At 36.5% G+C, this 14,819-nt stretch overlaps 1 protein-coding gene across 3 annotated transcripts; it reads right to left on the bottom strand.

Annotated features, from left to right (window-relative positions):
• Window positions 1-3,853: 3,853 nt before the first annotated feature.
• On the bottom strand, window positions 3,854-14,100 carry LOC127439606 (uncharacterized). Of its 3 annotated transcripts, XM_051695798.1 has the most exons (14): window positions 13,933-14,100; window positions 12,806-12,878; window positions 12,082-12,108; window positions 11,572-11,781; window positions 11,264-11,341; window positions 11,004-11,186; window positions 10,674-10,802; window positions 10,031-10,240; window positions 7,988-8,065; window positions 7,725-7,907; window positions 7,324-7,443; window positions 6,605-6,823; window positions 6,418-6,495; window positions 3,854-5,041 (listed from the first exon to the last, which is right to left on the bottom strand). In XM_051695798.1, exons 3-14 carry the CDS (start codon window positions 12,086-12,088, stop codon window positions 4,881-4,883), a joined length of 1,656 nt encoding a protein of 551 aa, XP_051551758.1. In that variant the 5' UTR covers window positions 12,089-12,108; window positions 12,806-12,878; window positions 13,933-14,100; the 3' UTR covers window positions 3,854-4,880. The 3 variants fall into 3 exon arrangements, with proteins under 3 accessions (XP_051551758.1, XP_051551757.1, XP_051551759.1); XM_051695797.1 differs by lacking the exon at window positions 12,806-12,878; XM_051695799.1 differs by lacking the exons at window positions 12,082-12,108; window positions 12,806-12,878.
• Window positions 14,101-14,819: the final 719 nt, after the last annotated feature.

The raw sequence follows: 14,819 nt of genomic DNA, 5'->3' as shown, positions 1-14,819 counted from the left end.
TGCGCTGACATGCAGCATTCTTATCAGACATGTTTGCAGTGGTTGCAATCTTTTCAACTTTCCACCTGGCGCGATTGGCAGCACGTTGAATCAGCTGCATGGGAGACTAGAGTTCAAAGCCAGACAGTAACCACATTTGAATAATCAATGACAAGCATGATCTGGAGGTTTTACTTTTCCCTCTAACATTACTTTTTTACTCCACTAATGGTTAAGGTAAGGGTTGGGTTTGGGATGGGGGATATAATCTATAAATATATGCTTTTCTCTTCATTGTATAACGTCCTGTAAACCTGAAAACAACTTGATTCACTACTAACTTTTGTGCGACCTCTACTGGACATAAATGGAGCTCACACGTGCCCATATGCCCACAACACTTACTGCTTTGGCCACTGGGGGCAGTGTTTCTAAATTTCAGTCAACGTATACTGTTTTTGACCAAAGAAAAGTCGGTCTACTCTTTCCGATTTCACTGTGAGATCAGGCTGAAATATTCATATATTAAAATGTTTACTCACAGTTTTGCTGTCAAGTCCAAGTGTTTTTAACTGCCCCATTCTTCAATAACAGTTCCTTTGCAATGCTTGAATTGTATTATGACTGTTTCACAAGCAGTCCATGCTGATATTAGCTGCACAAACACAGTCCATAGCACAGTAAAACATGACGCACACACATAGGTGCACTGAGGCGCAGATCGCCAGAAACGCATCCAAACAGTCAGACACCCAGCTAGTGCTTGTTTACATACACCAACAATTAAAAATAGTGCAGATGGACATAAGACACAGAGCAGCGGAATTTGTGAATTTGTGAAAGAAATAAAAAATAAATTGTAAAAAAAATAAAATGGATTTCATAGGGCCATACACGTTAACATACAGAGATGCTTCTTGTCATGAAAAATAATCCTCCCCTTATATATAAAAAATAAATCTTAGACAGCCTTTACATATTATTTGAGTTACAATAGTTTGAAACCAGTACAGTTAACAGTTCATCTCTCTTGGTTTCCTTTACAGTTATTTTATATATATATATATATATATATATATATATATTTTTTTTTTTTTTTTTTTTTCTGATTTTATACAGGTTCCTTTCTTTCTTTTCTTTCTTTTTTTTTTCTTTTTTTTTTTAAAATGGTATCGGAACATCCCTAGTTTTTTTTATTTAATTTTTTATAGTAAAATTACCTCTTACAGTTGAAGTCAGAAGTTTACATACACTTAAGTTGAAGTCATTAAAACTAATTTTTTTAACCACTCCACATGTTTAATATTAGCAAACTATAGGTTTGGCAAGTCGTTTAGGACATCTACTTTGTGCATGACATGAGTAATTTTTCCCACATTTGTTTACAGACAGATTGTTTCACATTTAATTGACTATATCACAATTCCAGTGGGTCAGAAGTTTACATACACTAAGTTAACTGTGCCTTTAAGCAGCTTGGAAAATTCAAGAAAATGATGTCAAGCCTTTAGACAATTAGCCAGTTAGTTTCTGATAGGAGGTGTACTGAATTGGAGGTGTACCTGTGGATGTATTTTAAGGCCTACCATCAAACTCAGTGCCTCTTTGCTTGACATCATTGGAAAATCAAAAGAAATCAGCCAAGACCTCCACAAGACTGGTACATCCTTGGGAGCAATTTCTAAACGCCTGAAGTTACCACGTTCATCTGTACAAACAATAGTACGCAAGTATAAACACCATGCATCCATCATACCGCTCGGGAAGGAGACGCATTCTGTCTCCTAGAGATGAACGTAGTTTGGTGCGAAAAGTGCAAATCAATCCCAGAACAATAGCAAAGGACCTTGTGAAGATGCTGGACGAAACAGGTAGACAAGTATCTATATCCACAGTAAAACAAGCCCTATATCGACATAACCTGAAAGGCTGTTCAGCAAGGAAGAAGCCACTGCTTCAAAACCGTCATAAAAAAGCCAGACTACAGTTTGCAAGTGCACATGGGGACAAAGAGCTTACTTTTTGGAGAAATGCTCTCTGGTCTAATGAAACAAAAACTGAACTTTTTGGCCATAATGACCATTGTTATGTTTGGAGGAAAAAGGGTTAAGCTTGCAAGCCAAAGAACATCATCCCAACCGTAAAATGCATGGGGGTGGCAGCATCATGTTGTGGGGGTGCTTTGCTGCGGGAGGGACTGGTGCACTTCACAAAATAGATGGCATCATGAGGAAGGAAAATTATGTGGATATATTGCAGCATCTCAAGACATCTGCCAGGAAGTTAAAGCTCGGTCGCAAATGGGTCTTCCAAATGGACAATGACCCCAAGCATACCTCCAAAGTTGTGGCAAAATGGCTTAAGGACAACAAATTCAAGGTATTGGAGTGGCCATCACAAAGCCCTGACCTTAATCCGATAAAAAATTTGTGGGCAGAACTGAAAAAGCATATGCGAGCAAGGAGGCCTACAAACCTGACTCAATTACACCAGATCTGTCAGGAGGAATGGGCCAAAATGTATTTTGGCAACTTATTGTGAGAAGCTTGTGGAAGGCTACCCAAAACATTTGACCCAAGTTAAAAAATGTAAAGGCAATGCTACCAAATACTAACAAAGTGTATGTAAATTTCTGACCCACTGGCAATGTGATGAAATAAATAAAAATAAATCATTCTCTCTACTATTATTCTGACATTTCACATTCTTAAAATAAAGTATTTATCCTAACTGACCTAAGACAGGGAATTAAATGTCAGGAATTGTGAAAAACTGAGTTTAAATGTATTTATGACCCCTTTAATACGAAAGTAAATGTGAACATTGCTACACTCATAGCTATACAATGCTTAACAGTTTCTTGCGTATAATATAATGCTATGTATTTGTTTATTAATTTAGAGTACTTATAAATTATTACCCATTTCTATTAATAAAAAACACAATAATGAAACCTATTCATTTAAATACATATTTAACATCAAGTTACCATCCCATGATTCTCTTAGTAGTGTAGGCAGGGACGAGTACAGATTTTGAGGGGCAGGGGCTCTAAAAATTTTAGAGAGGCAATTGCTTCAAAATAGTCTGTCAATGGGGTGGGGTTTGTGGGGTGCGTGTGCACGACCTTGATTTCTTTATGCTATAATGCATTTTTTTTTTTAAATTCCTGTGTTACGTTTAAATGCTTAACTAAACAAATTAATGACACTTTTATCAATGGAGTAGGTATAGGGGCCTGTTACTGTATCACAATATTATGCTTAATAGCCTAATTAGTCATACATTTTGATACAATTATTTTGTATTCATAATTATTTTCCAAAATATGCTAAAGACGAAACTATAAATGTTAGGGGGGTATTTTGCACTATACAGGAAAAAACAAAAAAACAAACACCTTGGGTTTAGGATACATTCACTGGTTCATGTGCAATGCATTGTCTTGAACAAAAAATGCACAACTGTAAGAAGATTCAAAATCTTTTCTGAACATTCTTTGTATTTATGATGTAATGTGAAATCGCCTCTACAACACATTGGGTAATTTATAGTAATTAATTGATTATTAAATTCTGTTATCGATGCATCAAAGTTTCAGCTTAATGTTGACACATTTTTACACCCCTACATAGTACTATTATTAAGCTTAAAAAATCATTTAATTTGGCTGTGCAATCTTTCATTTTGGCTGGCATTTGCATGACCTGGAACATTGCTCCATCATAGAGGCACCTCAACAAAAGGGCAGGGGCTCAAGCTCCAAGAGCCAACCCCTCAGCATGTGCCTGAGTGTAGGCTACTGTACACCATGCCAGCTAGAAACTGTCAAACATTTTGTAAGTTCATATGGGACTATGATAACCACAGACCATCATTTTTGTTCTTTAATAAAATGCATTTGTTCCTGTGTATTTATGTGTATCTACATAGATTTGTGTGCGTGTGTTACCTACACATCTAGCTATAGTTAGCATTTCAGTATTATAATGACATCTGTTAAAATGTTATTAAAAATGATTTAATAACAACAACAATAATAATAATTAAAAACAAACATGCTTTTTGGCAGCACAACAAATTGTGGAGTTGACACGGTTATGTATGGGTAAAGTGATGGATTTTTGGGTAACATATGCTGTGGCACTATAACAATTATATTGAAACCTTTGTATTTGCACAACCAGGAAGAACAGGTAAGATCTGAGAAGGACATCATAAGATTAAGGGGTTAGCCTTGCATTGTAAAACTGGCTCTTTGTCCATTGTAAGTTTGTTTCATATGATGAGACAATTCACAAACGCATTGGTTTATTTATGTTTTGTGAGTGATGTTTTGAAAGTATTGTTGCCATAAAGCAGTGAGTATGTCACAGATTGACCTATAAATGCTTGAAACATAATATGGTATTACTTTTTGTATATCACATGATGACAAATCATGATAAATCAGTCACTCCATAGTACATATACTGTATACTGTATTTAAGATAACTAACTTCACAGAAACAATATTTGCTTTAGGTTAATTAATTTAAAGGTTTTACTGAATTCCCTTTTAATCAACAGCACATACACACTTTTGTGTGTATGTGTATGTCTCTTAACAATTCTATATGCATAGACAACAAGAATGTACAGTGAACAAATTAATGCCAAGAAGGAGAAAATGCACCAGAACCAATAAAACAAATACTGTATACTGTATTGTCAAAGTACTGCAGTTAATTTGACAATTGCGAACTAATGATTTCTATTTGTATATGCAATATATTTGAAAATTGTGTATAGTTTTTGGTTACATCTTATAATGAATGTTTTGAATAAATTCCCTTATTTCCACCTATTTCTAGTTTCTATTAAAAGGTATAAGATCTGCTTAAACTTATTTGTTCAACAGATCACTTCCTAGCAGTGTTGACATTATCCTGGAAGTATCCAGGGTTGGTGATATTCCCAGGAGGTTTGTAAAAGGCCACAGTGATGAACTTGCCCTTTCCATCTGATGCCAGGCCAATCCCAACTTGCTCTGTAGACTTCCAGATCATCTGGGTGAAGTTACCTAAACACACATATATGTATTTTTTTTCTGACTTAAACATTCAATTATTATTGTCATGTTTAAATATGTTTTTGTTCATATTTTGATTTCATGTCTTTTATGTTAATAGTTTAGTTCCTGTCTTATAGGCTGTGTCTCGTTTGGAAGGGTGCGTCCTCCGGAGGTTGCATTTGTCGGCCGCATACGTCATCGAGGCTGTCTCGTTTCTTAAAAGCGAGTAGGACACTTTGAATGCAGCCTTCGAATGCGACCTTCTTTCATGGGAATTCGGAGGATGCATGAGGTGTATCCTTCATGGGCACTCATAACCCACAATTCTTTGCTTCAATGGAAAAAAACAATGATGCCAATTTGCCTGTAAATATGATGTTCAAACGCAAGGAATGTTAATTCCCAAGTTGAAGTACCTCAGTAGATGGGTGCAGAGTATATAATATGTATAATTATATTAATATATAATTAAAATAAAGTATTAGACTAAAAGTACACCTGTAAAATCTATTTTATTTTCTCTTTACATCATTATAACTCTCCTAAAATGTACCTCATACATTCCCTTCCAGAGGGACTTTGTTCCCTTCTCACTCAAAGAAGTGCTGTCATAGCAACCATGTAACGTTCCGTTTCCGTTTATCCTACGAAGGCCGTCTCGTTTAAACGAGACTTGTTTAAAGGAGGACACTCGGTATACTGCAGCCTTCAAAGGATGCGTCCTACCTAGCATGTAGCCTTCCAAACGAGACACAGCCATAGTCATGTGTTCATGTCATATGATTTCCTGTTCCCTCATGTGATCCTGTCATGTGTTTCCCCTGTTCACATGTCTTGTTTTCATTGGTTCATTGGTTAAGTATCTTGTCAGCAGTATTGTCTGTTCATTGGTTAAAATTTATTAGTCTTGTTATCTTGCTTAAGGTTCTGTCTGTTGATTGGTTGTCATGTTACCCTTGTCCATGTATTTAAGCCCTCATGTGTGCCATTGTCCTTTGAACATTACAACAAAACAATAAGCTGTCAAAAGTCAAGTCAAAAGTCAAGTCAAGTCAGTCGGTTTTGGATACACATTTTGTTGGCTATATCACTCTTCATGTAAATAAACACTGCACTTGTGTTCTTACACTTCATCATCTGTTCTTGTCTTCAACCGGCTAGCAATGTTACAATTATCAATGATTTATATTAATTTTATATTGAAATTGATACATATTTTAATAAGTAAAGATATACTCAAATTTCAGTGAATCAATAAACATTAAAATCATTGCCTACATACTGTATTTCACAGATATCTGGTATTTTATTTGACAGCTTTAACTGTTTTAAATTGCTTTAATTTGTTTTATTTAACTGATATGAGTACAAAATTATTAGCCTACCAGCTCCACTTTGAAAGCCAGGGTTTGCAAAGTTGTACTTTGCACTTTCCTTGTACCACGATTCAGCAATCTCGTTTCCTATAGATAAAAAATGTAATATATCAGTAATTCTATATACTTCGTCAATAAAGTTGTGCATGTGTGTGTCTTAATTAGACCTATTAAATTTGGGGAATACACAGTATACCTGTTGGAGGCACTATATTGGACGTCCATTTGTATGACATATTCTCGCCATAACCTTTGCCGCTGTTCTTCAGGGCGTTAATGCTAATCAGATGTGCTGCCCAATCCTGAGCCTCTTTACAGAGGATGCGGCACAGCGAGAGAGGCCGTGCCCCATGTTGCCGTCTGTAATGATTCTGAGCCTCAAAGAGAGACTGACGAAACTGGGACAAGTCCTCTCCTTCATCACAGGAAGAGAAGTAACAGGTGAGTGGAAACCAATGCCAAGATTTTTTTTTTTTTTTTAAGCTGTGAACCTCTTCACTTAAAGCCTGGTTTAAGGTTGAATATTTAGTTTTGTGCACAAACTGCTCACACATCTTATGGTGCTGTAAAATAAAAGCAATAGACTGACTCGTGTATTTTTGTGTTTTAAATAGCAAGCCTTCTGCAATGCTATTTTCTGAAACCAATCGCTATTTATCACTGATAACTACTAGTTACTTACTGAGCAACTACTTGTCTAACTGATGACTGGTTATGCTGGATTTTGCTTTATGTTTTATAATTTTACATTTTCTAAATTTTTTGATAGGGATTGCAGCTGACATGTCGGTAAAAACTGCATGTTTTTTTTATTTTGTTCCTCTTTTATAACTAGTACAATCTCCAAGAGGGCATTTACAAGGAAATTCATTTTTGATCATGAAGTGGTTAAAATAATTCATTCTGTTTCTTTACCTTTTGAGCCACTAATCTGTGGGGCCTGACTTTTATGTGGTGGTCCAGACGTGTGAGATGGTGAAGGCAATGGATTTGGCCTGATGCTGAGAGCACCAAGTGCTTGTCCAAGTCTGTCAGCTGAACACCAGATAAATAAGTTAGTAGTAAAGATTATGCAGTAAGAATTTTATGAAATATAATAATAAATTAAATATAAATTAAATATAAAAGTGTACATAGTCATTGTTTCAATATATCTGCATTCTACAATCACAAAAAAATTTGATGAATGGTTTTCAATATCTCAAAATAAATAACATTTGCCCAGTAATTCAAATTCATTATCAGATGACATAAAAATTCCATATAAACAGGATTTAGTATAATATGCCTCTATTAAGTAAGTATAGCAGACTCACCAGAAGGGGTGGATTTTAAGTCTACAGGCGAGCCTGCTGGTAGGACATTTCTTTCAAAATAGCCAGCATTGCTGATGTTTCCTGCAGGAAGGTACTGACCCACCACAAAGGTTGTTTTTCCATCTGTGGCCAATCCAACTCCCAGCTCCTTTGCGTCCTTCCACACCACCTGTGTGAAATGACCTGGAGACGCCACCAGATGTCAGTGTAAGACAATAGAAGAGCAAAATTTTAACCATTGCCATGTTTAGTGGTGAATTCACCTGTTTCGGAGCTGAATCCAGGCCTACTGAAGTTGTAGTCTTTAATTTCACTGTACCAGCTTTCCACTGCTTCTCGTCCTGTACAAGTTCCACAAAATATATGCAGTGTACATTTGTTTATAGGGATCATGTCATGAGAAATCAACTTTTCCTTGATATTTTGACATATAAGAGGTCATTCTATTATAAAAACTGCAAATTTCAGAACTCAAAATTGAATCCCCAATGCAATAAAAGCAAAGTGCAAATAGCCCATCTTGTTGGCAAAGGCTATTTACACTAACTCTGCCCACCATTGCTGAGACCAAGCTCAAGACAGCCACGAAAGCAAGACAGAACACCGAGATGTTGAACAAGTTAATGGGTTAGACATTTAGTGGGTTAAGCAACCTGAAAACAGTTCCTAAATGTATTTATTTGAACCAAGCTGCAAAAACGCCTCATTCTCTACTTGACACTAGGAGGCCCATTAATTTATGACATCAACGCCTACTTTACATCATCGCACCTTTGGCCCCTCCCACTGGTGCACATTTCTAAATGGAGAGCAAGCAGGACAGACCAAGGAGCTCTAAAGGGACAGACAGGCCTAGTGTGGCCTACTAACTATTCTGAACACCAAAGGGGACTACTTTGAATTATATTTGTGTTTAAACATGCACTACACAGACATCTTTGACCATGGTCATTTATTTTGTGCCACTCTTAAAAGACTGCCTCTTGCTGCCTCTTACATATGATATTGTATATGTGTGCATCTTGTTTCACTGTGCTTTCGACTATGTACTGTAAGTGTTTTTTAATTTATTTATTTTTTTTTTTTTTCCCGGCTCATATCAGCATGGATTGCTTGTGAACCAGTCATATTATGATTCAAGCTTTGCAAAGGAACTGTTATTAAAAGGATGGGGCAGTTAAAAACACTTGGACCTTTTCACAAATCCGTATATTAACAGTTTCATTCATGAATATTTCGATATGTCGTGACTGTTTGATAGTTTATGGTGCTGAGTGTTAACGGTTGTGCTTGAGATGAATAGTTGAATATATTCGAATGCAATGTGTTGTGTAAACCCTGAAATTTTGTGCAATGTTGTGGAGCTTGTTCATTCTCTTCTGACTGAGTTTCAAATATGGCTGTATTTGAAGGGCTCGCAATGTTAGCCAATCAGAACAGAGGGCGTTTACACTGAAGTTTAAAAGAGGCGCGTATGCTGCGTTCCATTCAAATCGGTTGTGGGATATTCCTACTTGATATCTCCGATCTCCAACCATAAATGCATTCCATTGCCAGATGCTCGGAAGTTGACATTTAAGGAAACAGAACTGCAACGCTCCCGTTAGCTGAGCAGGTGTTTGACTCACTAGAGATGTTTCCTTGCAACCCAATTCAGAAACAATCTGCAACGCTAGCATTGCTACAGGTGTACGATTATCAAAAGAGAGTATAATTTACCATGTTTTGAACACCTGCTACTCTGCTAACGCTTGTTAAACACGCTTTAATATCATGTAATGTAGGAACTCGGACTCATTTATCGATATTATTTAATACAAGTGAATGTTTATCACTTATTTTGTATATCTTCCTGGGTTCCGATATGTTTGTGTGACGTCACGCACCTGCATCTCGGCGAAATCGGAGTTTAAAATTTACGCACGACTTTCCAAGTTGGAATTACGACTTCAAGTGGCGTTCCATTGCACTTTTCCCAGTAGTAAGTTGGAAAATCTGGCTTACCAAGTTGAATGGAACGCAGCATAAGGCCAAAACAGAGCACCCAGGGACAGGTAAAAAATTTTTTTAGCATATATTACTAAATTAAGACTGTTTTGGTGAAAACAAAAAAACCTTCACTAACATTATCAGTGGACCTCAGGGAACAGAATAAAATTATAACCTATATATATAAATATAAGAGTACGTCATGACCCCTTAAAAGCAAATGAGAACATGTCACACGACGGCCAATGAAATAGCTATGTTTGCTTCAAAAATTACATCTAAGATGACTGAATGAAAATTATGCTCTAAACACTGACCTGTAAGTTTTTTAGTAGCTGAGCTCCAGGCATAGTACACATTCTCTCCATGTTCTCCATTACTATGCTTGAGGGTCTTAATTGACAGCAGGTGTTCTGCCCACTCCTGTGCAGAGCGACACAGGTTTTTGTTTATGCTGAGGGGTGAGGCTCCATGCTTTTTGCGGTATGCATTGTGAGTCTGTAGGAATTCATCCTCAAAGCTGCTGTCTGGTACAGACAAACAGAAAGAGTTATCCGATGTGCAGAAAGACAATCAAATCCCATGCTGACAGAAAGGATACTAGTAATGAAAATCAATTTCAACATGTTTCTTTTTTTCTAAAATCCTCAGTGATTCTCAGAAATGGTCCATGGATTTGAAAGACCATGAAGAAAAAGTACATGAATAGAAAAACTTTAATTTGCATCAAGAGTACATAGACAAATAAGATAAAGGTGAGTTTTAACCACACTCCATGACCAATTTACTGTGTATTTATTTAGGCATAGAACAACAACTTGAAAACTCTCCAAGAACACTTATTTGTTGTTACAGTCCTGGAAAATTCAAAACTGGAACTTCAAATACATTTTAATGGTAATTTTTTTTTTTTATTATTACAGCATTTAGATAAAATAAATGTGATGGATTTTCAGTTACCCTTTGAGCTGCTACCCAGATGAGCCTCCCTCCTGCCCCCAGGTGGTGATGTTTCAGTACTGCGAGGAAGGGATTGTGGTCTGTTTGAATGGATAGCAGATGCTCCATGCAGTTGGCCCCCTTTGTCAGCTGAATATTATGTAAGATATTTTAACATTTTGTAATGCTCATCAACGTATCTATCTTATACAATAGGCCAGGTCCACGTCCAATATTTGAACAACACTGCAATTTGTATAATTTTTTTTTCTCCTTGATATGAATTGATCTTCATAAAATAACATAATGTGGATTCTGTGAAATAACCCCTCCACTAGTAAGTGTACTCACCAGTACCCGTGGACTTTAAGTCTACAGGGGAACCTGCTGGTAAGACATTCCGCTGAAAATAGCCAGCATTGGTGATATTTCCTGCAGGAAGATACTGACCCACCACAAAAGTTGTGGTTCCATCAGTGGCCAGTCCAACTCCCAACTCCTTTGTATCCTTCCACACCACCTGTGTAAAGTGACCTAGAGATGCCATCAGGGGTCAGTGATTGAACTGAGACTAGTTGCAAACATTTAACCACCACAGTGTTTACAGCTACCTGTTTTGGAGCTGAATCCTGGCCTGCAGAAGCTGTAGTCTTTAATTTCACTGTACCAGCTTTCCACTGCCTCACATCCTGTAGAAAGCAGAGAAAAGGTGTACAATTGATTTATATGCTTTAACATGGGAATGGCTCACATTGTAGTGCATTGTAGTGTCTGATTGGATCCGACTTCACTGTTCAAATGAGTGAGAGCACTTTTGATTGGCATCTTATGCAAGAATGAGCATTTTAAAGTAGCATTTGACTTTTTAAGATTTTTTTTTTTTTTTTTTTTACAAAACTTAAGAAACTTTTAAGATGACCTGTGAGTTTTTTGGTTGCCGAACTCCAAGCATAATACAAATTTTCCCCATAGTCCTTGTTGCTGTGCTTGAGGGTCCTGATTGACAGCAGGTGTTCCGCCCATGCCTGTGCGGAGCGACACAGGTTTTTGTTCATGGTGAGGGGCTGGGCTCCATGCTGTTTGCGAAGTGCATTGTGAGTCTGTAGGAACTCAGTCTCAAAGCTGCTACCTAGTAAGAAATGTTTTTTACTAGAAATTTATTTTTTCTTTACACACAAACCAATGCAACTGCATTTTGGAAAGCTCTTTTGCAAAATAAATGGTATATTGTATAAAGGTTAATTTAATGACTCTTTGATGTTTTCCCAGGGTAGATTACAATAAAATTAGCATTAGATGAGTTTTGTCCACTGCACATTGACAGATGAAGAGACCAAGATGTTTTAGAAAATCAAATGGTTATGCAGACCACCAAAAATAGGAGAATTCTAATAGGAAAACAGATCTGAAGAAAGTCATGAAAACTCACCTGCCATGCTTATATCTATCTTCCAGACTGCAAAACAGACAAACATGGCAGTTAGTCAAACATGTCCAACCAAAATAATGAGAGAAGAAAGTCATTAGAAAATATTTGGACCACTCCCAATGCTTCAGGTGAAAGACATCACCACAAAAATCACTGAAATGATAGCGTGGTGATGTTCTAAATGATTGAAATGTACATTTAAACAAAATTTATCACATGCAGTTATTGTTGATGCTGGCACAGTTAAATGCATTTCATTACAAGGAGTAAATGGTAGTCTGAACTGTGCACTTTGCGAACCACTGTTTGAGTTAGACACTTTATAGACAAATTCTTTAAAAAAAATATAATTTTATTTTCGGAAAACAATTTCCGGTCCTAGAAACATCACATTCTCGCAAACACAGCAATCATGGTAGACCCAGAATAATTTTTGCTGCCATATTCTACTTGTTTATTTGTTTACTTTTAGTTTGCATTTGCTTATCAGATATTTTCTGGACAGAGTTACTCAAGACTTGACTAAGACAGTGGCTGCATCTGAATATGCATGCTTCCCTACTACATAGTATGCCAAAGAAGCAGGGTGTCTGAATCCTCAATATATTTTTTAACCGGCTGGCCGAGAATGAATGTTAAAATACATTTTCTAAAGTATGGCCACAAGACATAAAAAATATGCATGGAAAAATGATTTTAGTGTCTTACTAAATCATCTACTAACCTTTTCTGTGTAAAGTTAGCCAATTTTACAACTTCGTTGCCATGATGATGTAATGTCAGCAATCCTCAAATGACTGTAAAAACAACTATTTTAAAAACTTTACGGCTCAAATAATATGTTTTAACAGAATAATTAATGTAAGTGCTTTTATAAAATTATAATTTCTGTTTAAACCCTCCAAAAAATGGCCACATTCACTTCCATTGTAAGTGCCTTACTGTAACCTTGATTTTTGCTTTTTTTTTTAAAAGTAGAAATGTATTTTTGTGGTAATAGACATTATGCCACGAATGCTGTCGATTGAGCTTAACTTGTATTGTACCAGGAATATTCTTTTAGTACTAGGACCAATCTCTCATTCACATTTCTGACATGCTTGAAAATAAATTTCAGTTTAATTTAAAACAATAATCTAACACAGCACTTCATGTTTGCTGTCATGTAAGCCCTAGTACACTCTTTGTGTCCCTATAGACCTGCTGTGAACCAGTCAAGTACTGTGTGTGGATGAGTTAAAAAAAAACTTTAGTTTAGCAGAATTTAATTTTGCAATGCAGGGGCTTTGTAGATATATTACATGGATTTCATTTTTATTTTTTAAGAGTAGGTTTGTGTCCATGTGTGTGCTTATGTACATGTGACAGGAAACAGCTCACTTGAAAGAGCAAACACTTTACTCTTGCAAGATCATGGTTGTTCTTGAGACACACTTTGACATTTCAACTTCTTGTTCAACTGTTCTAGACCTTGGCTACTATGGAATTTGGAATCTGGCCAGCTGCATTCAACCCATACTGTATTCTGTACTTATTGTATAGTGCTTTGCATATAGTCACAAAAGATTAAAATTTAGTCTAACAAAAAACACATCCCCCCACAATTTAACAACAGTGCCTGTCTGTCTATCTGTCTATTGAAAGGTAATAACACAAAGGTTTAATGAAAGCCAAATTCTGTTTTCCTCTATTGTACACTATTTGATGCACGCAGTGACACATTTGGTGTCTTTTTTTGTAATTATTTTGAAATGCAGCAGGCCACAATAGATAATAATGTTATTTTACTGTTAATTGGTAATCACATTCATACATAGCTCATAGGCAAGTCTAAAAAAACTGCGTACATACCTGTCCTGTAGACACCTCTGGGCAGGAATTTGTCTTTCTTAAAATGCTTTCTTTTTCTTCCCTCTCTCCTCTGTATCGTGCTGACAAGCTGTGAAATGTACGTGATATATCTCTGCAGGAGATGCAACGCCCTCTAGACAAGGAAGGAGCACACTGACGAAAATACTGTTGAGTGTGAAACCACACACAAACACAGTCAACCTTATATGTATACGTGTCTGTGGAGACCATTCACATCTATGCTCTCAACACACACACACACTCATGCTCAGGTTTGGTCTGAACACTCATCACTCATCATCACAAACTAATTTTTATGCAAAGAACAGGAAAACAAAGCTCTAACTTGTTCCATTATGTTATATTACATTTCATCAGTTCATATTTGCTCCTGATATCTTCTTTTCAACTGTTCTCCTCAAACTCTATCGTGTTAGCACTTCCTCCTCACGTTGTAGTTGTTACCACTGAAGTTTTTGTTCCTATTCTCACCCACAGAATCAAGCATAGTCATAATGTCGAACACACCGCGACTACTCAGGTTATTTTGTTCAAAATTAGAGGTTTTAGAAAGGTCAAATACAAATTTGAGAACAAGAAAATCATAAAACCATGTCCCTCAAAACATAAAAATATGTCAAACACAATACAAAAAATGTAAATCAATAAATGTGAATTTATTACATTTAGAATATTAGTGTGTCTTTTTGTCATGTTTTGTCACTGCCAAAACCACCTTAATATATGAGTCAGAGTCATGGCACAGTAGTAAGCACATTTAAGAGCTGCTGGCTCAATGTGGCCCGGGTTCGAGTCTGGCTTGGGATGTTTCCTGACCTGTTCCCCCTTTTTTCCTCAACTGAACTGTCTCTCTAGATTGTCCAAAG

Source organism: Myxocyprinus asiaticus, chromosome 4 (genome assembly GCF_019703515.2).
Source record: "Myxocyprinus asiaticus isolate MX2 ecotype Aquarium Trade chromosome 4, UBuf_Myxa_2, whole genome shotgun sequence".
NCBI lineage: Eukaryota > Metazoa > Chordata > Actinopteri > Cypriniformes > Catostomidae > Myxocyprinus > Myxocyprinus asiaticus.
The sequence above is the reverse complement of the archived record's forward strand: the minus strand, read 5'-3'. Positions and strand labels throughout refer to the sequence as shown.

Coding starts and splice junctions, on each gene's coding strand:
- LOC127439606 (XM_051695798.1), bottom strand. Junction 7,444..7,724: donor CTTAAAATCCACCCCTTCTG/GTGAGTCTGCTA, acceptor TCTGGTGTTCAG/CTGACAGACTTGGACAAGCA. Junction 6,824..7,323: donor ACAGATTAGTGGCTCAAAAG/GTAAAGAAACAG, acceptor CCTGTGATGAAG/GAGAGGACTTGTCCCAGTTT.